This window comes from Rhinopithecus roxellana, chromosome 12 (assembly GCF_007565055.1).
Source record: "Rhinopithecus roxellana isolate Shanxi Qingling chromosome 12, ASM756505v1, whole genome shotgun sequence".
NCBI classification, from domain to species: domain Eukaryota; kingdom Metazoa; phylum Chordata; class Mammalia; order Primates; family Cercopithecidae; genus Rhinopithecus; species Rhinopithecus roxellana.
In genome coordinates, this window is record NC_044560.1 from 128,702,771 (window position 1) to 128,727,382 (window position 24,612).

The 24,612-nt window shown below is 36.5% G+C and overlaps 1 protein-coding gene across 4 annotated transcripts in view; it reads right to left on the reverse strand.

The window, feature by feature from the left end:
• The window catches only part of NRDC (nardilysin convertase), a 93,637-nt gene that overhangs the window by 17,401 nt on the left and 51,624 nt on the right, over positions 1 to 24,612 (reverse strand). For all 4 annotated transcript variants that reach the window (XM_010370417.1, XM_010370416.1, XM_030942861.1 and 1 more), the window contains 13 exons: positions 23,014 to 23,087; positions 19,052 to 19,147; positions 17,433 to 17,555; positions 15,265 to 15,322; positions 13,238 to 13,311; positions 11,449 to 11,518; positions 9,709 to 9,786; positions 8,101 to 8,221; positions 7,958 to 8,016; positions 7,444 to 7,498; positions 4,969 to 5,073; positions 3,243 to 3,366; positions 2,270 to 2,356 (listed from right to left, as the gene is read on the reverse strand). In XM_010370417.1, the coding sequence (XP_010368719.1) occupies positions 2,270 to 2,356; positions 3,243 to 3,366; positions 4,969 to 5,073; positions 7,444 to 7,498; positions 7,958 to 8,016; positions 8,101 to 8,221; positions 9,709 to 9,786; positions 11,449 to 11,518; positions 13,238 to 13,311; positions 15,265 to 15,322; positions 17,433 to 17,555; positions 19,052 to 19,147; positions 23,014 to 23,087 (1,124 nt within the window). The remainder of the gene's footprint in view (positions 1 to 2,269; positions 2,357 to 3,242; positions 3,367 to 4,968; positions 5,074 to 7,443; positions 7,499 to 7,957; positions 8,017 to 8,100; positions 8,222 to 9,708; positions 9,787 to 11,448; positions 11,519 to 13,237; positions 13,312 to 15,264; positions 15,323 to 17,432; positions 17,556 to 19,051; positions 19,148 to 23,013; positions 23,088 to 24,612) is intronic.

Sequence of the window (24,612 nt, forward strand, 5' to 3'; positions counted from 1 at the left end):
TACATTAAATTAGTAGACCAATACTGAAGGGAAAACTATGTTGGTCTTAAAGTAAATAAACTCTAAAGATCTGGAATTTCCCAAGAACTGATTCCGATTGCTACACATTCTGCTTCATTCCCTTTCTTAAAGACAATTTTAACTGAGAGAGGAGCCTTTAGTCAGGATAGTTTCATAAACCAATTTATGAAACAATCCATTAATTCATGAGAATGCCTTTTACCAACCTTACGCTATACATTTGAAAAGTTACAAAATTGTTCTGCTCAAACAAAGTCAAACTCTTCCTTTTGGTTAATTAAAACAAGTTTCATCAACACACAGATGAAAAATAGCTGATTTTTAAAATTTGAGTACTTGCTATATTTATGTAAAACAGCTGGATTTGGTAGGCATGGTAGCTCATGCCTGTAATCCCAACACTTTACAAGGCTGAAGCAGGAGGATCACTTGAAGCCAGGAGTTTGAGACCAGCCTGGGCAACATAGAGAGACCACATCTCTAGAAACAAATTAAAAATTAGCTGGGCATTGTGGTGCACACATGTAATCCCAGCTACTCAGGAGGCCGACACAGGAGGACTGCTTGAGTTCAGCAGGTCAAGGCTGCAGTGAGCCATGATCATGCCATTGCACTTCAACCTGGGCAAGAGAGTGAAACCCTAACTCAAAAAACTAAAATAATAAGCTAACTGGGTTGTTTAGATTATTTACAGTTCAAGATGTGAAACTGAAATGTCTAACATAGATAATAGTGTGTGTGTGTGTGTGTGTGTGTATGTGTGTGTGTGTGTGACGGAGTTTCACTCTTGTTGCCCAGGCTGGAGTGCAATGGTGCAATCTCAGCTCACTGCAACCTCGGCCTCCTGGGTTCAAGTGATTCTCCTGCCTCAGCCTCCCAAGTAGCTGGGATTATAGGCATGCGCCACCATGCCCAGCTAATTTTGTATTTTTTAGTACAGACGGAGTTTCTCCATGTTCCTCAGGCTGGTCTCGAACTCCTGACCTCAGGTGATGTGCCCGCCTTGGCCTCTCAAAGTGCTTGGGATTACAGGCATGAGCCACAGCACTTGGCTAATACTTTTTTTAAAAGGCTTTTTTTTCCTAATGGAAGGCAGATTCACATAACATAAACTTAGCTATTTAAAAGTGAACAATTCAGAAGCATTCACAATGTTGTGCAACTACCACTTCTAGCTAGTTCCAAATCATTTTCCTCACCCCAAAAGGAAACCCCCTACGCCTTAAAGGATTGCTCCTCATTACCACTCACCTCAGCCCCTATCAATCACCAATCTATGTTCTGTCTCTACGGATTTATCTATTCTGAACATTTCGTATAAATGGACTTATCTGTGACCTTTTGTGTCTAGTTTGATGTTTGCAAGGTTCTTCCCCATTATAGCATATATCAGTACTATATTTTTTATGAGTAATATTTTAAAGTATGTATACATCACAATTTGTTTATACATTCATCCACTGATGGGACATTTGGGCTGTTTCCCTCTTTTGAGTATTGTGAACAGTGCTGTGTGAACATGAAGGTCCATGTATTTGTTTGAGTACCTGTTTTCAACTATTTTGGGTATATACTTAGACATGTAATGAATGGCTGGGAAATACAGTGTTCTAAGTAAATTACAGTTATAAGCAACTCTAAAACCTTTGACCTAGGATTAGTAGCTTTCAATTATTTTTTTCTGCAACTCACTTAGAAATATGTTTTCCACTGCAAGCTAGTAGACAGATAGGCAGACATCTGAAACAAAAGTTCTTAAAATAACATTCTTTCTACATGCAATGAAACATTTTGCTATTTTCTATTCTAACTGATTTTTTAATGCTTTCATGGCTCATTACATTGATCTTACAATCTATTGCATTGACTTCACAACCTTCTAATGGGCTGCCACCTGCAGTTTGAAAAGCAATAGAACAATCTGGAAAGATAATGGCAATCCCTAAGGAGACTGGTATGGAAGAATCAGCTACGCTATACAGGATAAAGCATAAACTTCAGAGTCCCAAGATCTGTGTTTAAGTCCTGGTTTCTCATTCACCAACTGAACAGTCTTGTACCAGTCACTTTGCTTTTCTGACCCCCAGTTTTCTCATTTGGAAAAGTAAGAAAATAGTAATGCCAACCTCAGAATGTTACTGGGAATCTCAAATATAAATTCCTATGATATGCTGTAAAATATAATGTGCTATACAGGTGCCTATTAGCACATGGATGGATTATGTATAAAAATTGCTATTTTGCTGACCTATGTACTTGTTTTCAGCTGGAAGATGAAGATCTGGATTTAATTCGAAATTACTACTCCACAGTTCAGCCCAAGAGTTTTCAATATCTGTAAAGGAGAAAAATAAACTGACCCAATAAACAATGCAATGTTCAACATTCTCTTAATAATAAACTAGTTATCAGCTGGCCTACAAATCAATTCTCCTTTCTCAGGAAAACTGTGACTGACACATATCCAGGCATTCTAGAATCGTGCTACTCAAAAGTGTGGTCCCAGCAGCACTGGCATCACCTGGGAGATTGTCAGAAATGCAGAATCTGGCAGAGCACGGTGGCTCACAATTGTAATCTCAACACTTTGGGAGGCTGAGGTGGGTGGATCACCTAAGGTCAGGAGTTCGAGACCAGACTGACCAACATGGTGAAACCCCAGAAAGGTTTCTACTAAAAATACAAAAATACAAAATGAGCCAGGCGTATGCCTGTAATCCCAGCTACTCAGGAGACAGGGGCAGGAGAACTGCTTGAACCCAGGAGGCAGAAGAAGTTGCAGTGAGCCAAGATCGTGCCATTGCACTCCAGCCTGGACAAGAGCAAAACTCCGTCTCAAAAAAAAAGAAAAGAAAAGAAAAAGAAGAAAGAAAAAGAGAAATACAGAATCTCAGGCCCTACCCAAACCCTCTGAATCATAATCTGTATTTTAGTAATATCTCCAGGTGACAAAAATGCGCACTGACATTTGAGAAGCATTTTTCAAAAACTAAGTCAAAACTCTGCCCCTAAAATACCAAGATAACAGAATTTTTTCACTAGTTAGTAAACATAAACATAGCAGAAAATAACTTCCTGTGCAGTAGTATAAGTAATTGTCATTTCAAAGTGAACTTTTAAAAAAATTATACTTTCTTCCCCCTGTAGAACCATGAAATTATTAAACATTTCCAGGTAAGTTAAATATACCTAAATGTAAGACAACTGTTAAAATATTTTACCTTCTATACTATACTGAGTTCCAAACCATTTCTCCTTGAGGTCACATTTTCCCTCATTAGCACCAGACAGTAAAACAAGATTTGCTTTTTGAGGAACTAGCTGATTTAAGGCTTCAGCAATGACCTAGTGAAGTGGGAAGAGGGGAAAGAGATATACACAATTTCAACCTAATAAATGTCTGTTAAAAAGGCAAAAATCACATTGTTAGGTACCTCCAAGATCTATGCTCATAAAAATACCTACAGTTCATGAACACCCTCATTTACAAAGTCTCATCAGTGTTTCAGAACCTTTTTTCCTACTTTATTGAGGTATAGTTGGCAAATATCAAGTATGTTCTTGATAATGCTTTAAACAGTGTTTATCTTAAATCCTATATATTATCAGCATTAGCAGTAAAAACAGCTATCCTTTACTACTAAGCTTCCACTGTGAGCGAGGAAGTATTTAACACACATTATTTCATTTATTCCTAAAAACAATCCTAAGACAGGCTGATTTACACAAAATAACAGTCAGCTTCAGAGGGTGATGGTTAAGTAATTTGCTCGGTTAAAGATTATGTAACTTGTACAGAATAATACACAGCTAGAAGTGGCAAAAGTGGAGTTCTAACTCAATTTGTACATGCTACCAAGGACTATGCTCCTAACAGCTATCTTTTACATCACTTCATATCCAGGAATCAGTAAAACACTGCCAAGGTAGGGCCTCCTTCAATAATCCTCCAGCTACAATAAGGACTAAACAGAATTTTGTGGCTTGGTTTGGAACCCTAACTACTACTTAAACACCATTTATTGAAGCATAAAACAACAAATGGTGGTTCAGAAAAAAAAACAACCAGCCCGTACCGGGCACAACCATCCTAGTGACATGGCAAGAATGTGTGGTTGTTCCCTCCTCCTTTACCTTTCCCTGTCCTCTTTAAAATTAATAGTTTAGGAATGTCTATGCTAAAATTTCTCAAGGAATGTCCTATGTTATAATTTCTCAGTCTCAGCACTACTAACATCTTGGGTCAGATAACTATTGTAGGATCCTGACTTCTGCATTATAGGACATTTAGTAGCATCCCTGGCTTCTACCCACTGGATCCCAGGAGCACCCCACGCCTCGCCCTGAGTTGTGACAACCAAAATGTCTCCAGACAGTGACAAATATCCCCTGGAAGGCAAAAGTCACCTCTGGTTGACGCCTGCTATCCTGTATGAAACAAAATGACTTATTCTCCACTAGTGAAGGAATGACCCTGACCAACAATTCATTGGCATGTAACATTATCCCTGAGTCATATGTTTCTAATTCAGGGAACCTTTAAGTTTTCTTATAAATATTTTCAAAATGATTAAAAATTTAACTGTCCCAACTCTGCAACTGAATTAAAAGGTAAGCTAAACAACTAAGTACTTTTTACAGGGAAACCACATACTTCTTAGGAATCACTTCAACTAATTTCAGTAGATGTTTCAACATTTGAAAATTATTAAAATAGTACCTAACAAGTACTGATTTTGATTTTCTCCTCTTATATTAAAACTTAATTATGTAAAAGAAACATGAGAAATTATTCACAAAACTATTGATACTTCTGTTTAAACAAACAAAAATCCTGACTAAATATAACTAAGTTTTCTTCGTTCCCATGGTTCTTAAATACATCTGCGTACTTTCTCACCCTCCTCTTCCCCTAAAAGTAAGTTTTAGACATATAAACCTACTTACTTCTGGCTTATATTCAAAAAGAAGCTGATCTCCAGTGAGAATGTCCTGCAGTGGGTACAGCTGCATGTTCTCACACATGTTTTCCACATACTCAACTGGATCTGTCTGTAAAGAAGTAAATTATTTCACACTAGTACTTCTCCATTATTATATTTGATTTACCACAAGATACAAATACTTTCTCCCTTTCTTATTAACAATGAAACCAAAAGCTTCTGAACACATATAACGAGATATAATTGCAGCTTAAGAATCTGATGCTCAGTAGGCTGGACACAGTGGCTCACGCCTGTAATCCTAGCATTTGGGAGGCAGAGGTGGTTGGATTACTTGAGACCAGCCTGGGCAACATGGCAAAACCCTGTCTCTACAAAAAATGCAAAAATAAGCTGGGTGTGGCGGTGTGCACCTGTAGCGCCAGCTCCTTTGGGAGCTGAGGTGGGAGGGTTGCTTGAGCCCAGGAGGTTGAGGCTTCAGCGAACCGAGATCGTGCCACTGTACTCCAGTGTGGGTAACAGAGCGAGACCCTATCTCCAAAAAAAAAAAAAAAATTCTAAGAAAATATAGCCATAGCTACTCCCTTAGGGAGCTTAAACTCATACCCCTCATGCATCATTCTGAGCCCTATAACCCATTAGGTTCTAGTCATTATCACAGCCTCTTAATGATAGCAATTACCACACTGAACTATGAATGTCTGTTTACCAGTTAAGTGCCCCACATGACTATGTGAGCAATAAAGGCAGGTGACCTATCACTACAGCACTATCATCTAAAAACTACTTGTAAAAAGCATGAATCAAATCAATGCAGGACATTTAGCAGCATCCCTGGCTTCACTGGATCCCAGGAGCACCCCACACCCCACCCTGAGTTGTGACAACCAAAATGTCTCCAGACAGTGACAAATATCCCCTGGAAGGCAAATGTAGAAATCAAGGTGTGTTGGGCCAGGCACAGTGGCTCATGCCTATAGTCCCAGCTATTCGGGAGGCTGAGGCAGGAGAATCCCTTGAACCCAGGAAGTGGAGGTTGCAGTGAGCCAAGATTGTGCCACCACACTCACACTCCTGCCTGGATGACAGAGCGAGACTGTCTCAAAAAAAAAAAAAAAAATGTGTTAGCCAGGCAAGGTGGCTCATGCCTGTGACCCTAGCATTTTGGGAGGCCAATGCGGGAGGACAGCTTAAGCCCGGTTCGAGGCAAGCCTGGGCAACATAGCAAGACCCTGTCTCTAATTTAAATTTCAAAATAATTAAAATGTGAGTGTCAGATAAAAGTCTTGAGATAAAAAAGTATATTCATAAAAACATTATTGCAATTTAAAACTGAAAGAATGGCCGGGCGCGGTGGCTCAAGCCTGTAATCCCAGCACTTTGGGAGGCCGAGAGGGGCAGATCACGAGGTCAGGAGATCGAGACCATCCTGGCTAACACAGTGAAACCCCGTCTCTACTAAAAAATACAAAAAACTAGCCAGGCGAGGTGGCGGGCGCCTGTAGTCCCAGCTACTCGGGGGGCTGAGGCAGGAGAATGGCGTGAACCCGGGAGGCGAAGCTTGTAGTGAGCTGAGATCCAGCCACTGCACTCCAGCCTGGGCGACAGAGCGAGACTCCGTCTCAAAAAAAAAAAAAAAAAAAAAAAACTGAAAGAATGACCACCGGTTCACTGATACATGAAATGGAAATATTTTTCCAGAGGAACACAGTCAATTCAAGTATTTACCGAGCACCCAGATACACAGACTGTTAAAACTGACAGATCCTTCAGATACCAAGTAGTTCCAGTCCCATGTTTTACAATGAGGAAACATAGTCGGATTTTTCCTGACGAGATGGCTAGATGGCTTGCCTAAGGTCACACAGTGAGTAAACGACAGGCAAAGTAGACATCAGAACTGTGACCTCATAACACATCCAATACGCTTCCCAAAACACCACACTGCCCAGTCCTTTAATAGATTCCTGGGTTCAAGCAACCTGCCTGCTTGACCTCCCAAAATGCTTGGATTACAGGCATGAACCACAGTGCCCAGCCTGTGAGCCTATTTCAATCAAGGAAAATGCTCTCCTTCCCCTGAATTCCAAAGCACAATATTTCTAACATTATACATGGTAAATATAAATTACCTTATAGAATGTCTTCACAATATTTGAATTCCCAAAATATTAAATACCATAACAAGTCTCCATGAATGTTTGTTGAAGGGATAGAGGGATGACTATGTAGATAAATGATTACCACACAACATGATCTGTATCATCTGCTTAATCCTCTCACTGCCTTATCTTACTCAATATAAATACTCAAAAACCTAATAGTTAATTTTCAGCTAGCTTCAAGGACATCTAGAGACTCACATGACACAGAATGACAGAATTAAAACTCCACTGACACTTTCAAAAAGAGGTACAATGTCGACACCAGTTTCAACTCAGTCACAGATAACATGCAAAAAGAATTTGACTTCCAGTACCTGCTCTTGGTAATGAAATTCATTATCCTCAATTTTCTGAATCTCTTCAAAAATTCTGTGAAGGAGAAAACTATAATTAGAAGATACATTAAAATTTCTGCCTACTTGAGGGAGAAGGGCGGGAGGAGAGAGAGGACCAGAAAAGATAACTATTGGGTAGTAGATTTAGTACCTGGGTGACAAAATAATCTGTACAACAAACCACCGTGACACAAGTTTACCTATATAACAAACCTGCACGTATACCCCTGAATCTAGAATAAAAGTTTAAAAATTTCTCAATAGAAGCATCAACAATAAAAGAGAAGCATGAAAATAAAGGGACTGGCCACATATGTGTAAAGCCTTAGCGTACACTCACATGTAGAGGGATAAGGATATGGAGACAATAAAGGAAACAGCAGAAAATGCCTGAAAAACCGTCAAGGCAAGACTGAAGCATGTCTACTGGCAGCCTGAAGCCTCAGATATACCAGGACTGGCTCCTGGCCTCATTCCAAGAAGTGTTTATTACCTTTTTTCTGGGCCTAGCTTCTGCAGCATTTTTAAATACTGAAAGACAGTGTAAGCAACCTGAAAACAAAACATCCAAATTAGTCTTTTGCATAAAAGGATACCTAGGTAAAAGGAAAAAACAAGTCAGTTTGAATTATTTACCTCATAAAAATGTTCATAACCCTCATCAGTCAATGTAATAGAAATGCTGAACACTGAATAAGTAGAATTTTGCTCAAATCCCGTCTCACCATTTCCACCAAACAGTGCAAGAGCCCAGCATCTACAGGTGGGGAAAAAATTAACCCAATCAATGTTCCTGGATTGGCAGTCTACAGACATTCAAATTAACAAAATATAGAGGCTTTCTATGTAAAATTTGGAAACCTCAGCCTTTGATGTAAACATATACTTTCCAACAGTAAATCTAAAAGTGCAAATTTTAAAAGCACAAGGCCTCCCAAGGAATTGTGATACATTTAGGAATCACCAGAAGGAAATAACAGTCTTTGTTTAATGCAAATATGAACAGATATGGCAACATAGTAAAACATTAACAGCTTTATTAAGCGAAAACCATTCCTTTTGAAGAGAACAGCACAAAGCATTAAAATGATGGCTGCTGGAAAGCAATTTGCTTACCTTCTTTTTTTTTTTTTTTTAAATAAAGACAGGGTCTTACAATGTTGCCCAGGCTGGTCTCGAACTCCTGGGCTCAAGCAATCCTCCACCTCAGCCTCCCAAGTGCTGGAATTACAGGCGAGAGCCACCGCGCCCAGCCTCCCCATTTTTGAACCTGACTCCTAGGAGAGGCCTTAAGACACTTCTAATACATACTTACATCGAATGTCAAGTGAGGTCTTTAAGGCTGTTAGCTAACCTACATAGGTTGTCTAAGAAACAAGCAATGAGACTATACCTTTCCCTGACTAGATTAATTCTGAAAAGTTACAAAGAGAGGGCACCAGAATAGAGTCTGAAATTCTAATAAAGCTCATTAAGGTAGAAAGGTTGTGCACAGCTCAAAGCATATAGCATATATTGTGTAAGGTACATATGAACCCAATATCATTAGTTTATTATTTTATAGTTAACTCTGCCCTTAGTTTTCTTTGAATGTTCTAGTACACACAAGTGTCTTAAAAATACTTATTTAAATTTCTCATCTATCCTTCCATTCTCATACTATTTCATTTATAGAAAAATCAAACAAGGAATTACTTTAATATATTAGTCCTGATTATAAAATTATATTTCTATTATTGAGCTATAGGTGACTTAAACATGTGCTTTAATGCTCAGGAAACATTCTGCTAACATGGCTGCATATACCATTTGCAGTCCCACCTATTAATTATGATTTACCTACCCAATGAAGTTTTCATTAAAGTCCAGGTTTGGGGCTGGGAAAACCTGGAAATCCATAGCATTTAAATAATTGATTTCTTTACCATTCAGTCAAATATAAATAATTGATTAGAGCTAATTCTTTTATGTAATTCTGGAATCTATTACTTTCATTTATGATTTTTTAAAAATTTTGTGTACAAATAACTTCCAACAATGGGCTAAAAAGTAGCTTACAAGGAAATACACAAATATAATATGGACATTAAAATAATGTAAGTTATTAAAATGACTATAATTAAGCATTAAATCTTATTCCAGGCTTCCTGGCAGCTAAAGTAAAAGAATGCATTATATAATACTTATTGTCTATTATTTTTCAGAGATTGCTATACTGAAAATACTTATTAATTGAATACTTGCTTTTTCCTAAGGAAAGAAAGAATGCTGCCTTTGCCTTCATGTCCAACCAGCCAGGATATATAATGAAGTGGCTTCACCCTTTTAAAAAAATTTAATGGTTAGAAGAAAAAAAAAAGGTATAAATACACCAGAAAATCTTACCTCTAAGGCTACAATAATCTGAAAATATAATCATAAACTTATTCTCACATATGTCCACTAAACATGAAATTGTAATTAATTTAATAGCAGGAAGATAAAAACAGAAAATATAGTAAAATTAACTCTTTCATTGGAGATTACTGAAGAGTACACAATCATCCCAAAATTTAAGGGCACTACTTTTTCTCTTGGACACCAAACTTACCTGCTGTCATGATAAATCTTTTTGCTTTCCCCAAAATGAAATGTAGATTCCTTATCGGTTTAGAACCTAATATAGGTATGAATCACTGTAAAGCTTTTGGTACTATATTGGGCTCTGTGGTAAAGTGAAATGTGTGGCTCAAAGGGTCAGAAAATCTTGGTTCTAGTTTTAGTTTTTCCTTTAAGTAAATCATGACCTTGAGCAAGATACTGAACTGTATTCTTTTTCTCTTCACTTGCCCAACTACTTACTGAGTTTTCATGAAAATGCAATAACAAGTATAAAAATGCTTTATCTCATACTAATAATATAATAGTCCGAGTAATTGTGCACATGCTGTTCAAACTGTCTTTCCCACTGGCTTCTACTGTAATTTTATTAAAAGTATTCTTACCACAAAGACATACAGAAAAAAATTTAGTTTTCTGTATATTTCTGTATATATGAGAAAATTTAATTAGGTTACACAGTTAAATTCTGTAAATTCTTGAAAGTCAAGATATGATTTTCAACTATGTTAAGCAATCCTTAAAGCCCATACAACTTTGTTTAAAATATTAATTTGGCTGGGCACGGTGGCTCATGTCTGTAATCTCAGCACTTTGGGAGGCCACGGTGGGTGGACTGCTTGAGCCCCATCCCCCTCCCAAAAAAGTTAAATTTTTACCAGTTGATTAGCATGTATTTCTAATTAGAAAAGCATTTGTAGACATTGACTGATGCTTATCTTAAATAACTCTCTGGCCCATGCTACACTGCTCATATAAGATAACTATATAGACAAGTAGAAATCCTTTCCTAATTTGCATAAACCTGCCCTAATTCAGAGGAGTAAATCCTTGGGATTTATGTACCCTAGTCATATTACCAGTCCAAATTATTATTATTTTGAGACACAGTCTTGCTTTGTCACCCAGGATGGAGTGCTGTGGCGCAATATCAACTCACTGCAACCTCCACCTCTCAGGTTCAAACAATTCTCATGCCTCAGCCACCTGAGTAGCTGGGATTACAGGTGTGTGTCACCATGCCTGGCTAGTTTTTTGATATTTTTAGTCGAGACAGGGTTTTGCCATGTTGGCCAGTCTGCCAGGCCCAAATTATTTAACTTTACTTTTGACAAGATCAAAACAAATTACAAAAGTTAGCATTCACACTGAACACTTAATTTCAAAGACTTAAGAAAGGCCACTATAACTGAGAAAGCTCTAGTTTTTATATCCAAAAAATAGTAAAATACATAGCAAGGCTTGAAAGCTCCCGGAGTAATCAAGTTCCAGGTTTACTGTATTGCCGTTTATAAATTCAGAACCCCCAAACTTAAACCATTTAGCATGCTTTAAAAGTGATTCTCACTTGGTTCTAATGAAGTAAATTTTCCCTTAAACTCTTACCTGTAATGTTGCTGTTGAGGAGGAAGTGCCCATGTGATGGTCAGAGCATGAATTTTTCTGATTGGAACAACTAAACAAAAATATTTTCCAGAAAAACAGATATAAGTGTTTCTCTATAACTTTTACTATATTACAAAAATGTTTAAAATTCAATATATTTATCTTCCAGTAAACAAGGGAAGGTTTAGTACAATGCACTTATTATTTCAACTTGCCAATTTTCCAATTCACATAATGCAGTTTTTGTAAATTTCTTTTTTATTTGATTTCAGAGGTAGAGAAAGCAGGGATAAAAGAACTATGAGGATATGAAATGCTGCTGTGTATGGATCTCTTCTTGCAAGAAAGGATACAAAACTAGGAGTCAGGAGACCCATGGCTGAAATCCAGTCCTACCCCTATCTTGCTACATGTGCTTATATGACCTGAGAAAATCACTTGCATTTAAATCTTTCTGAATCTGTTTACTCATAGTAAAATGAGTGAGTTGGGTTAAAGTATCTCTAGGATTCTTCCCAATGCTATTATTCTATGAATAGGAAAACTAAAACCAGAAAGAATACAATCAAAAATAAGTTGTCTCTGGAAAGAGTTAGCTTAATATTAACAGAATGGAGCCAGCAGCTGAAGGGTGTAATAAAACAGTCACTGATTAGAGGAAAGGAAAAGGAAAGAGACTGGTAATGGGCTGAAGAAGGAGGGAATACCTAAAGTAATTAGTAAAAAGAGAAAAAAAAATCTGCCATGATAGAATCAAGAAAGAGAGATGGGGAAAAAAAATAAAAAAAAATAAAAATAAAAATAAAAAAAAGAGAGATGGTGAATTAAGAATGTTTCTGCAATATTCACTATAGGCAAATTGTTAAGTAAATTGTAATGTAATCACAACTCATTATGCAGTTACTACAGGTATACTATTAAATGAAACAAAGCAGGAGACAGAATTATATATATATATTTTAATCTCAACTATGTTAAGAAAATATACCTATTAGAAAATCAGAAAGAAATCTGGAGGCCAGACGTGGTGGCTCATGCCTGTAATCCCAACACTGTGGGAGGTGAAGGCAGGTGAATCACTTGAGGCCAGGAGTTCGAGACCAGCCTGGCCAATGCGGTGAAACCCCGTCTCTACTAAAAATACAAAAATTAGCTGGGCATAGTGGTGAGCGCCTGTAATCGCTGCACTCGGGAGGCTGAGGCAGGAGAATCACTTGAACCTGGGAGGCGAAGCAGTGAGCTGAGATCGTGCCATTGCACTCCAGCCTGGGCAACAGAGCGAGACTCTGTCTCCAAAAAACAAAAAAAAGAAATCCGATACAAATGACTTCTCTTGATGGTAAGATTTAAGGGTGATTTTTCTCCCATTTCTTGACATTTTATATTTTTATTTAGCAAATATTGCTTTCACAAAAAGGAAACGATTTCCAAAGTGTTTTCCCTCTCCTCTATTTTTATTCATTTAAAGGCAAAGAAGAGCAGAATATAAATAAAATGAAACATGAATGAAATTTAACAAAACAGAGAACAAAAGGGAAGAAACGTAAAGCAAGGAGAAAGCATGAAGTAGACTGAAGTAGCAGCAGGGCACCAGAATCAAACAATCTGCAGCTAGTCAATGATCTGCTATCTATTATTAATTAGATCTCCATTGTCCATCTACTCCCTTTCCAACCCAGCTGTATTTTCTGTTGTGTTCTCATTTTCAATGAAAATTGGCAGCCTCAATTAGGTTATGGAGAATGTGCCAAAATTATTTCAAACAGTTTTAAACTTTTGGTTCACAAACCTCTATAAAGTTTGTTAAATGCTGGTGTGTCAAATGGATCCGTTAAATGGCCAAAGTTTGGTCTGGGTAACCCACTGAAAATAAAACAAATACATACAAATTTAATTGGCAAAAGCCTTTATAAGCAATATCTTTAGGGATATCTAACTGAGAGATATTTATAATCTATTCTATATACTCCTTCTTGGAAAGCATTTCAGGCATGAACAAACAGATGGCAACACAGCCACAAAATCTTCAGTTACACAATCTGTTCTTAGCCTCAGCCCAGTAACTCAAAAGTCTTTACAACTCAAGAGATAGAGAAGAATGAATTTAAAGGACCCCCTCTCACCCCAATATTTACTGACTCTATCAGCCCCATTTAATTTCAGTTCTCCTCCTAGACAAAGCCATTTCAGAAAGAAACTTAAACTAGAGATAATTGTTGATTTTTAAAATCAACAATTATACATGGAGTGACTATTAGGTGTAAAGCACTATATCAGGCACTGTGGTATTTAAAAGACTTGGTCCCTCCTAGGGGCTTCTACTCTGGTTGAAGATATTGTAACTTTAATATTTCTCCCAAAACACAGTCGATGCAAATTAGTATTAAATGCCTTGAAGAATTTTTAACCTGTCTAATTAAGGAACCAAAGTTATTAGTGAATAATATATGAGATTTTTTTTTAATGCTCATCAGGGATTGACAGAACCTAATTAATTCCTCTATTAAATACACCTCTGATTTTATTAAAGTTTCACATTTGACATTTCCATAGTTCACACTCAAGACTTCTAATCAGAAAAAAAAAAAGCCCCACAAATTTGTCATGCTTTTGATTACCTTTACATACCAAAAAGCACTGCTAATTATCAATGGCAATTCATATAAAGCCAAATCAATAATAACCAATCAGTTGTCATTATAAATTATTCTAACATTTTATGCTAGTTTCTTTCATAAATTTCAAATAATTATGTATTAGAAGAATAACTGGGAAAATCCACAGGTTACTCATCCGATGCAAGAAAAAATATGTTTTCATTAATTTTGTTAAAATGCAAACTACTAGGTATGGAAAGAAAGATTTCATTGCTTCAGAATTAAATTTCTTGTAAACTTTGTAACAAAACTGTAGCAGTAATGTATCTTTTAAATATTTGTACTATTTTGATGAATTTGAGGTGGAGAAAAAATGTTTATATCATCCTGAACTGAAACTCTACATACAATTTCTTATAAAAGAATATCTAGTTTGACTATATGAAATAGGAGTTTTTCAGGCAGTATGGAAAGTCAGTCATCATCTAAAAGATTCTTTCTTTTATGGGGAAAACCAGTGCAATATCCAAACAACTGACGTAAAAAAAACAAATTTTCAGAACACAATCTGTCCCAATGAGGGGGATGTAAGTGTGCATATTCTTCTGCCTCTCATATAGTATTTTCTTTTTTTTTTTTTTTTTTTTTTTTTTTTTGAGACAGAGTCTTGCTCTGTCGCTGGGGCTGGAGTGCAGTGGCCGGATCTCAGCTCACTGCAAGCTCCGCCTCCCGGGTTTACGCCATTCTCCTGCCTCAGCCTCCCGAGTAGCTGGGACTACAGGCGCCCGCCACCTCGCTCGGCTAGATTTTTGTATTTTTTAGTGGAGACGGGGTTTCACCGTGTTAGCCAGGATGGTCTCGATCTCATGACCTCGTGATCCGCCCGTCTCGGCCTCCCAAAGTGCTGGGATTACAGGCTTGAGCCACCGCGCCCGGCAGTATTTTCTTTTGTATCACAGAAAAGCTCTAAATAAATGTAAAAGGAGGCATAAATTTTTCAGAATTATTGCTTACTATATACATTTACAAGCCTGTAAATTTTGAACTATGGAAACTTGGCTTGTCATCTTAGTTTACCCACTCAAAAACTGTGTGATTTTGACATTCATTAAGTTTGTTTAGGTCTTAATTCTATCACCTGTGTAAAAATGAAAACGCATACAAGATAATGGTCTCTTTAACTCTGAAGGTGTATGATGTATGAAAATAGATATCTTACTTGTTTGGTATCTGAGAGAAGATTTCAGTCACCCACTTTTCCAAAGTATCCAGTGTTTCTTGAGAGAGGAGGATAGGGAAGATACAGGAAAATACAATGACATTATTCAATGTAGAAATGCAATTAGATTTCTCAGAGATTTTTAGCTAAAAAACAAAGGGTTATTTTAATTTGGCCATTACCTGCCACTCCTGAACCAGTAATGGATTAATAGGAAAAATAACAGTAGAAAAGAAAACCTTATGACACAGAGAATTCTATGAGACTCCTTTATTTCTCCCTGGTAAAGTTAGAAAATGCATACTAGTTTAACAAAAAAAATATATCTTTAGCATGAGGCTAGTGTGAAGGACCAAGAGATAAGATTATGCCAACCATCCTACGCCCATTCCAAAACTTACATCCTCTTGGAAGGTTTTTCCATACTAACCCATATTACATTAACCTCTCCTTTTTGCCATCTCATCAGTACTTTTATATTCCACCTGTTTTACTTTAATTTACACTTGCTGAGGTTTTAACTCATAGGTCTTTTTAGGCTTTATATATATATATATAAATCATACATATATATGATTTATGTTTTCCTTTGATTCACTTCTTATATTTAATAAGAAATTCTTTTGAAATTTATAGTAAAAAAACAAGATCTAAATGAAAAAGGAAAGTTTTTGCTTTATCTGAGTGACCATCATTGAAGAGTATTTGTTAGTTCTACCAGGCACATGAATTTCACTAATTCTCAATAGAGAACCCCATTATATAAAACATGGGATTTAGACTAATGGACTTCTGAATTTATATTATACTATTTATATAGATGTTTGACTCTTATATGGTATAATTAATGCTTAAACTCTAAATTCTATGAAATCTACATTGTACATAGTTTTCATCAAAACTCTAGCCTAGGCACAGGGGCTGGGGCCAGTAATCCCAGCTATCTCAGAGGCAGAGGCAGGAGGATCACCTGAGCCCAGGCATTTGAAGCTACGGTGAGCTATGATTGTGTCACTGCGCTATAGCCTGAATGACAGAGCAAAACCCTGTCTTGTTAAACAACAAAAACTCTAGGACTTGTTTTAAAATTTTGAAATAAGCATTAATAAGCTCTTATATCTGTTATCACAGAGGAAGAAAATACAAAAGAAACAGAATAACTAGTTCAAGAAAAACACATGGAATTATTTGCAAACACAATAATCAAAAATCGTGAATTAACTTGTATACCAAATATGGAATTACCTAATTTAGCAAATGTAAAAGGAACCTAGAAGCAATTTGAACAAAAGAATCTACCATACCATGTAACTTTACCTTCAAGTCAACTTTAGTGAACTCATTTTGATCATAAATGCAACAATGTTTTACATGTAAGTACCAAGTCAGATTTGATCTTAATTTTGACAATGTAAAAAGCAAAACTTTATAAAAGGGGGAATCACATTAGGGTGAGAGGATTAGCCTTTCAAATAGAAATGTGCAAACTATAAGGTATGTTAAATGGAATAATTTAGCAATTTACTGACTTTGAAAAACAAGTAGGTTGAAATGTAAAGAAAACAAAAGAAAGCTTCCATGATTTCCTTAATGAGAAAAAGTTAATGTGAGTTACTGAAGACAATGATCAAAGAAGGAAAATAGAGATATTCATCAGTCTTTACATTTAAGATACTTCTGCCACTGAGGTATTCATCAGTATTTTATATTTAAGATACTTCTGCCACTGTCACCATGATCAATCTCGATTAATTTTTACAGGACCTTATGTAAGAATGAACAAACCAACACTTTGCCCTGTAAGAGTTTGTAATTACTATAGAGTAAATGTAAAACCACAGACACAATTGCAGCTGAAGGTGGCTTAAAAGATCAATTCATGACCTATTAGAATATTAATACATTCATAGACCAGCCTACATATCTTATCTTACAAATAAGACCTATTTCTGTAAGAGATTTGCCTGAGAATCTCATCATCTTGTGTTTCCCTAAGCTTTGCCACTAGTTATGTGACATCTCTAAGTTCTGATTTCCTTTACCTTGTATTAAGGTCAAGCACTAAAGTAATTAATAGTACAACAGTACACTGCAACACCGATACAGGCAAACAAATCCTAAGAAAGCACTACTTCAGGGTAACTCTAAGAGCCATAATAAATAGTTACCTTTGGATTGAACCACTAAAGTCATGTAATGAGCAGAGTAGTAATGCATCCAGAATTCTCTCAATCTAGCATGTGTATCAATATTATTCTTTTTTGGTTCATGCTTGAGCGTCTCAGCATTTCCTATAAAAGAATGAAAAAAATCATAGATATAACTAAGTTCACTTTGTTAAAAGTCTTCTACATCATCAATGCATACTTAGCTACCATACATGATTAATGAAATAACCCAAGTGACTCAAGAATATTGAACCAGTGTGCAATAATGTATTAACATTAATGAGACAAAAATGCATAAGAAACAATTCTGAAGTATATTTTAATATCCAAGGAATTAATCTCTGGTTGGGAAAACCTTAAAAAAACAGACAATAACTCCCTAAGCTTCCTTGCTTAATAATTAGTCTAGCAGTATTCAATCCAGGTTCTTTCTAATTATTTTAATAATAGGTTTGTGTAATTCTTTTTTTTTTTTTTTAAAGACAGCGTTTCGCTCTTGTTGCCCAGGCTGGAGTGCAATAGCATGATCTCAGCTCACCGCAACCTCCGCCTCCCAGGTTCAAGCAATTCTCCTGTCTCAGCCTCCCAAGTAGCTGGGACTACAGGTGTGCACCACCACACCCGGCTAATTTTTGTATTTTTAGTAGAGATGGGGTTTCACCATCTTGGCCAGGCTGGTCTCGAACTCCTGACCTCATGATCCACCCGCCTTGACCTCCCAAAGTGCTGGGATTACAGGCGTGAGCCACCATGCCCAGCTAATTCTTAAAAATAAAACACATGAAGCAAGAATGCCCTATAAAATGTATATAACTGTACAGAAATATACAGGGAAACAAAGCACCCTTTAAAGAATAATTTAGATCATCTCATCCTAAGTTTTACTCTATAGTCAACAGGATTAATATGAGGCTTTAACTAAATCCTACCACTAAGAAAATGCCATTATGAAAAACAGACACCAGTTAAACGGTTTACCAGATGAACAAAATTAAGTCACAGTTAAAAAACTCTTACAGAAACCATTGCTACCTCTGTTGACAAATGGAAATGTCAAGCTGAGGTACAGCACAGACTTTATAATCAGATAAACAGATGTTCAAATCTCACATCCACCACTTACTAGCTGTGTGATTTAAACAAATTAGATAACTTGACTGAAATTTAAAATAGAGATGGGGTCTCACTATGTTGCCAACGCTGGTTTTGAACTGGGCTCAAGTGATTCTCCCACCTCAGCCTCCCAAAGCATTGGGATTACAGGTGTGAACCAGCACGCCTGGCCTAAACCTGTTTATCTTTAAATGGAGATGATAATGGTACCTATCTCTGAACATTGTGATAATGATCAAATGAAATAATTCATGTAGTGCTAGCATAGTATCTGGCACTTCAAAAGCATTCACAAAATGTAAGGTATTATTCTTGCTATATTCATTGTTAAAGAACCAAATACTAGCATATTTAACAACTTCGTGTTTGAAAGGCTAATTAGCTATCCTAAAAGGTAAAAGGTACCTAGGGGCTCCAGCTTTATAATTTTCAATTCCTTATCAACTTTTCTTATTCTAAATCTTAACTAGAAAATATGAAATAAGATGATGTAGTTAGTATCTTACCCCAAAAAAATTTTCCCATAGGATGTCCAGGTCTTGCAAGGCTTCCAAACAACATTTCCTTTCTGTTTGCATCAGAAGGCCTGGCAAGTTGATATTCTGTCAATTTTAAAGAAACACGTAGTAAAACAAAATTCAGTATCTCCTTTATTATATGGAAATTCAAACTTACAGAACAGAAAGCAAGGAAGTAACAAAAATTAACTTCATGAATCACATGTTATAAGACTGAAGTGGGAAACTCAATGATCCAGGCCTGGCTCTATGACTTAATATGACCTGTAATTTTGGGTAAATCAATTCAGCTTACCAGAGTTTTACCCTTATTTTTCAAATGAAACACAAGGTAGTTAATGATCTGAAAGTTTCAGCTCTAGGATGCTATGTATAAGATTTTACTGATGAAAATGCTAATAAAATATTAAACCTTGTGTCTGGGAACTTGGTCATATATATTGTTTAAATAGTAATAAAGTATGATGGCTAAGAACAATCACTTTGAAGTCAGAAATACCTTGGCTACCACTAAAGACTGAATGTTTGTGTCCCCGCCACCCAAAATTTCTACGTTGAAACTTAACCCCCAATGTGATGGTATTTGGAGGTAGGGGCCAAAGAGAAATGATTAGGTAATGAGGGCAGAGCCCTCATGAATGGATTAGTGCCTTGTAAAAGAGACCTCAGAGTACTCCCTTGCCCCTTCTGCTGTATGAGGACAAAAAGTGAAGGCAGTTGTCTATGAACCAGAGAGCAGGCTGTCACCAGACACCAAATCTGTCAGTTCTTTGATCTTGGACTTTTCAGCCTCCAAAACTGTAAGAAACAATTCTGTTGTTTATAAGCCACCCGGTGTGTGGGATTCTGTTATGGCAGCCCAAATGGACTAAAAATCGCTAGAACTGCAGTTCTGGCACTAAGCTCAATAACCTTGAGGAAGATCTAACGTACCTGATTCCATTCCTCCAAAACGGTAAGAAAATAAATGTTTTATTTCAAGCCACCACATTTCAGCAATAACAGGTAATATAGCAGACATGTAAACATATCTACGAAAAGTGATTTAAGACCCCCGTAACTGATAAAAATAGGGTATAAATATCTGAACACTTAGAGACCACATTTGGAAAGGAAACAAACATTAAAAATAAAGAAATAAGTAAATAAAACTAGAGACTGCACTTTGACACATAATTAAGATTTAAAAAGGCATTGGACATGCCTTTCATCTCAATCAGTAAGTCACACTATGTAGGCAATTATATATGTTTATATGAGTATAAACTATCATTAAAATAAAAAGTCAATTACTAAAAATAATTTCTCAGCCAGGTGCAGTGGCCTACGCCTATAATCCCAGCACCTTGGGAGGCCAAGGCGGGTGGATTACGAGGTCAGGAGATCGAGACCATCCTAGCTAACACGGTGAAACCCCGTCTCTACTAAAAATACAAAAAAAATAGCAGGGCGTGGTGGCGGGCGCCTGTAGTCCCAGCTTCTCAGGAGGCTGAAGGAGAAGAATGGCATGAACCCGGGAGGTGGAGCTTGCAGTGAGCCAAGATCACGCCACTGCACTCCAGCCTAGGTGATAGAGAGAGACTCTGTCTCAAAATAATAATAATAATAATTTCTCCAGGCCAGGTACAGTGGCTCACACCTGTAATCCCAGCACTTTGGGAGGCTGAGGTGGGCAGATCATGAGGTCAAGAGATCGAGACCCTCCTGGCCAACATGGGGAAACCCATCTCTACTAAAAATACAAAAATTAGCTGGGCATGGTGGCACACACCAATAGTCCCAGCTACTCGGGAGGCTGAGGCAGGAGAATTGCTTGAACCCAGGAGGTAGAGGTTACAGTGAGCCAAGATAGTGCCACTGCACGCCAGCCTGGGCAACAGAGCAAGATTCGGTCTCAAAAATAATAATAATAATTTCTCCATAATCTCCTCTTAGCAATAAAAAAATTTTTTTCTTTTCTTTTTTTTTTTGAGGGATTACAGGCATGAGCCACTGCGCCTTACCTGAATACATTTAATAACAGAAGCTCATATAACATATCCACACGGTAGGTTTTAAAAGTAGAATTAACTTTGGGAGGCTGAAGCATGCAGATCACCTGAGGTCAGGAGTTCAAGACCAGCCTGGCCAACATAGTGAAACCCCGTCTCTACTAAAAATACAAAAAAACTAGCTGTGCATGGTGCCAGGCACCTGTAGTCCCAGCTACTTGGGAGGCTGAGGCAGAAGAACCACCCGAGCTCAGAAGTTAGAGGTTGCAGTGAGCTGAGATTGCGCTACTGCACTCCAGCCTGGGCAACAGAGCAAGACTGTGTCTCAAAAAATAAATAAAATAAAAATAAATATATTCAAGGAAATTATAAAAGACTGAACAAATCTACTTGCATTGTGCAAATAAACGTTTATAAATGTATGTGTACAAATCCTCCATTGAAAGATTAGACCAAAAACTGATATGAGTATAGGGAACAATGAACTAGTGATGAAGTTACCACTAGTTAACAAATTTAAAAGCCAGGACAGAAAGAATCTCTTCCATATGCAGGTGGAGACAAAGGAAAAGGAAAGTGACCCTATAAGATGAATGTGCCAGAGCTGTTGAAGGCTCAACAGTCTTCATTTTCTTATACATGGACCTGGCCATCCAATCATGCAGACAACTAAAGAGATGTGAATGAGACAAGTAAAACCTGAAAGACAGAAGAAAGATTGTCCCATCTGAATAGACTAGAAAAAAATAACACCTGATTACTGAGCTTTCAAAACTGATTAATAAGTAATTTATTGCATCAGTTACAACTGTTGGATCAGATTGAAATCTAGGTCTCCTATCATTAAAAAAAAAAAAGAAGACACAAATGAACAAAAGCACAACAGAATTTTTACTTTAGTTCAGCATAAACCAAAACTCCATACTGTGTTGTATATATATATATATTTCTTTCAACATAATTTTTCAAAGCATAATAAAATATATTCTGGTTTAAAATTGTAAAATCTAATTAAAGGTCTGCTTGTTTAAACACTGGTGTCAACCCACTCTAGAAACTGTATAAAGAAAAACATACTAGAAAGCACCTAGTTCTTGAGTCTCAAAATACAGAAAGTGCTTTTACAGTTATCCTCAGTTGTTTTGCTTTCTCATCCATTCAACAGGTATTTAACTGGGTTTAAGGTAAAACAGACACTATGCTAGGCAAGTGAAAAAATGAAGAAAATAAATCCTTGATTTCCAAGGAGCTACTATAGCTAGAAGGAGCCTAACCATTCCATCCTCTTTTACAAATAAACTGAATGCCACAGCTAGAGACACTTCTGTAAGTTAAACAGGGGTCTGCTGACTTCCAGATAGATCACTCTAGCCATCTGTTAGTTTACTCAGCCTAGTAAATGCTTTAAATCACTATTAGAACTAGACACTGCATCAAACCAAGGAGGAAAATACTACAAAAAGTGGAACAAATACAGAGACTTGCAGTCACTATAAGCCAAGCCTAACCTATATGAACTGGAAGTCCCCTCAAGTCTAGTATTAAATGTTTCTAATACTTAAATAAATCAAGCAAGGATAATATACAATGGTGATATTTATTGGTACTGTGTAATTAAAGAATATTTATAGCACAGAGCTATAATGAAGCCTCACCCTATATAAGCACATTGTTTTCCTCTATAGTCTTCAATCTTTGAATCTCAAAAGATTAGCCCCTATGGTAAAACCTTCGAAAAACAAAGGATGAAAAAACTAAAATCCACCATCCCTTTCATTTACTTCAAATCTACACTGAATTAGACGTTTAATGACTTCAGGAATAAACACAACACATATTTCAATTTAGTACTTTAAAATATAAAGATAAAATGGTCTAGAGATAAAGAAGGATAAATGTAATAAGTAACTGGTTTCATGAAGGAAAAAACTGTAGTTACACATAAAGTACTCCTCTTACCACTATCAACAGCTTCAACTTCACGGTCAATTGCATCTCTGATCATTAGTGGATGGATGAAGAACTGGGCCCATCTGAACAAAAAACAAAACTGGCATTTCTGTTTTTGTTCACTTTCATCAATCAACATCTATTATTTTAATTAAGAAACTTACTAAGTTGGAGATTTAATTCACAATCCTAAGTATATGAAATCTAAATAATCTGCATTTCTATATTTTAAACTAATATCTACACGTTACTTTAACTTTTTCATTGTGAAATATATTTAATAACAATCATACAGAAAAGTTAACAAAACATGAACATATAAACGACATCTGAGTGGCCCACCCAGGTGAAGAAACAGACCACAGTCAACACTCTAGAAGCACCTGGCTCACACCCTTACCTCATGAAATATCGTGAATGTATAGTAGTAATTTCTCTCCTTTTCTTTATAGTTTTATTACCTATATATCTATTTCTAAACCAATATTTATCAGCCCTTTTTATTTCCATTATCAACCCTTAGGAGCCTTTTCAGAAATTTTCTCCTATTCAGTCCTTTGTAAAATTGTAATACCACAGATAGTCTATTTATGTAATGTTATGTATATCTATGCTTTTATAGAGAGAGTACATAAAGCTTACTTTTTTAGTTCAATGCAAGGTTACAAATGACTAAAAACGTTTCAGTTAAAAGTTAAATCAGAATTTTAAAGACTTGGTATTTAAGTTAATCTTATAATTTTATCTGCTTTTTAATTTTTAATTATATAAACTGTGATGTATCAAATTACACACACAAATTCCACTTATATAAATACACAATAGCAATGCAATTAAATTGTTAAAAATTATTCAAAAATTGGTGTTTTTCCAGCAAAATAAAACAATTTAAAAAATTAATTTCCTAAAATGTTAACTTTTTTTTTTTTTGATACAGTGTCTCACTTTATCACTTAGGCTAGAATGCAGTGCCACAATCACTGCCCACTGTGGCCTCAAACTGCCGGGTTCAGGCAATCCTCCTGCCTCAACCTCTGAAGTAGCTGAGACTAGAGATGCGCACTACTATTTTTTTTTTTAATCTTTAAATTTTTTGTAGAGACAGGGTCTCCCTACATTGCTCAGGCTTAATAAATTTTTAACTTTTGCTTGCAATAGGTAACTTCTAACTTAACTACCTGCTAGATATACTGGGGCATTTTTTTTCTTTTCAATACTTGGTATGATTAATGATGGGTTGGATAATTTCTGTTGACTTAAATAATGAAACTAATTTTATTTAATTATGTCACCCAGACTGGAGTGTGTAGTGGCACATCATGGCTCACTGGAGCCTTGACCTCCCCAGGCTCAGGTGATCCTCCCACCTCAGCATCCCAAGTAGCTAAGGCTACAGGCATGCACCATCATGCCCTGCTAATTTTTTCCCCCCCACCATGTTACCCAGGCTGGTCTCCAGCTCCTGGGCTCAAGTAATCCACCTGCCTTGGCCTTCCAAAGTGCTGGGATTATAGGCATGAGTCACCATGCCCAGCCTACTAACATTCTTAAAAGATATTTTTATTTAGTATACAATTTGTGATTCTAGTTATTAGTTGGTAGTTATTT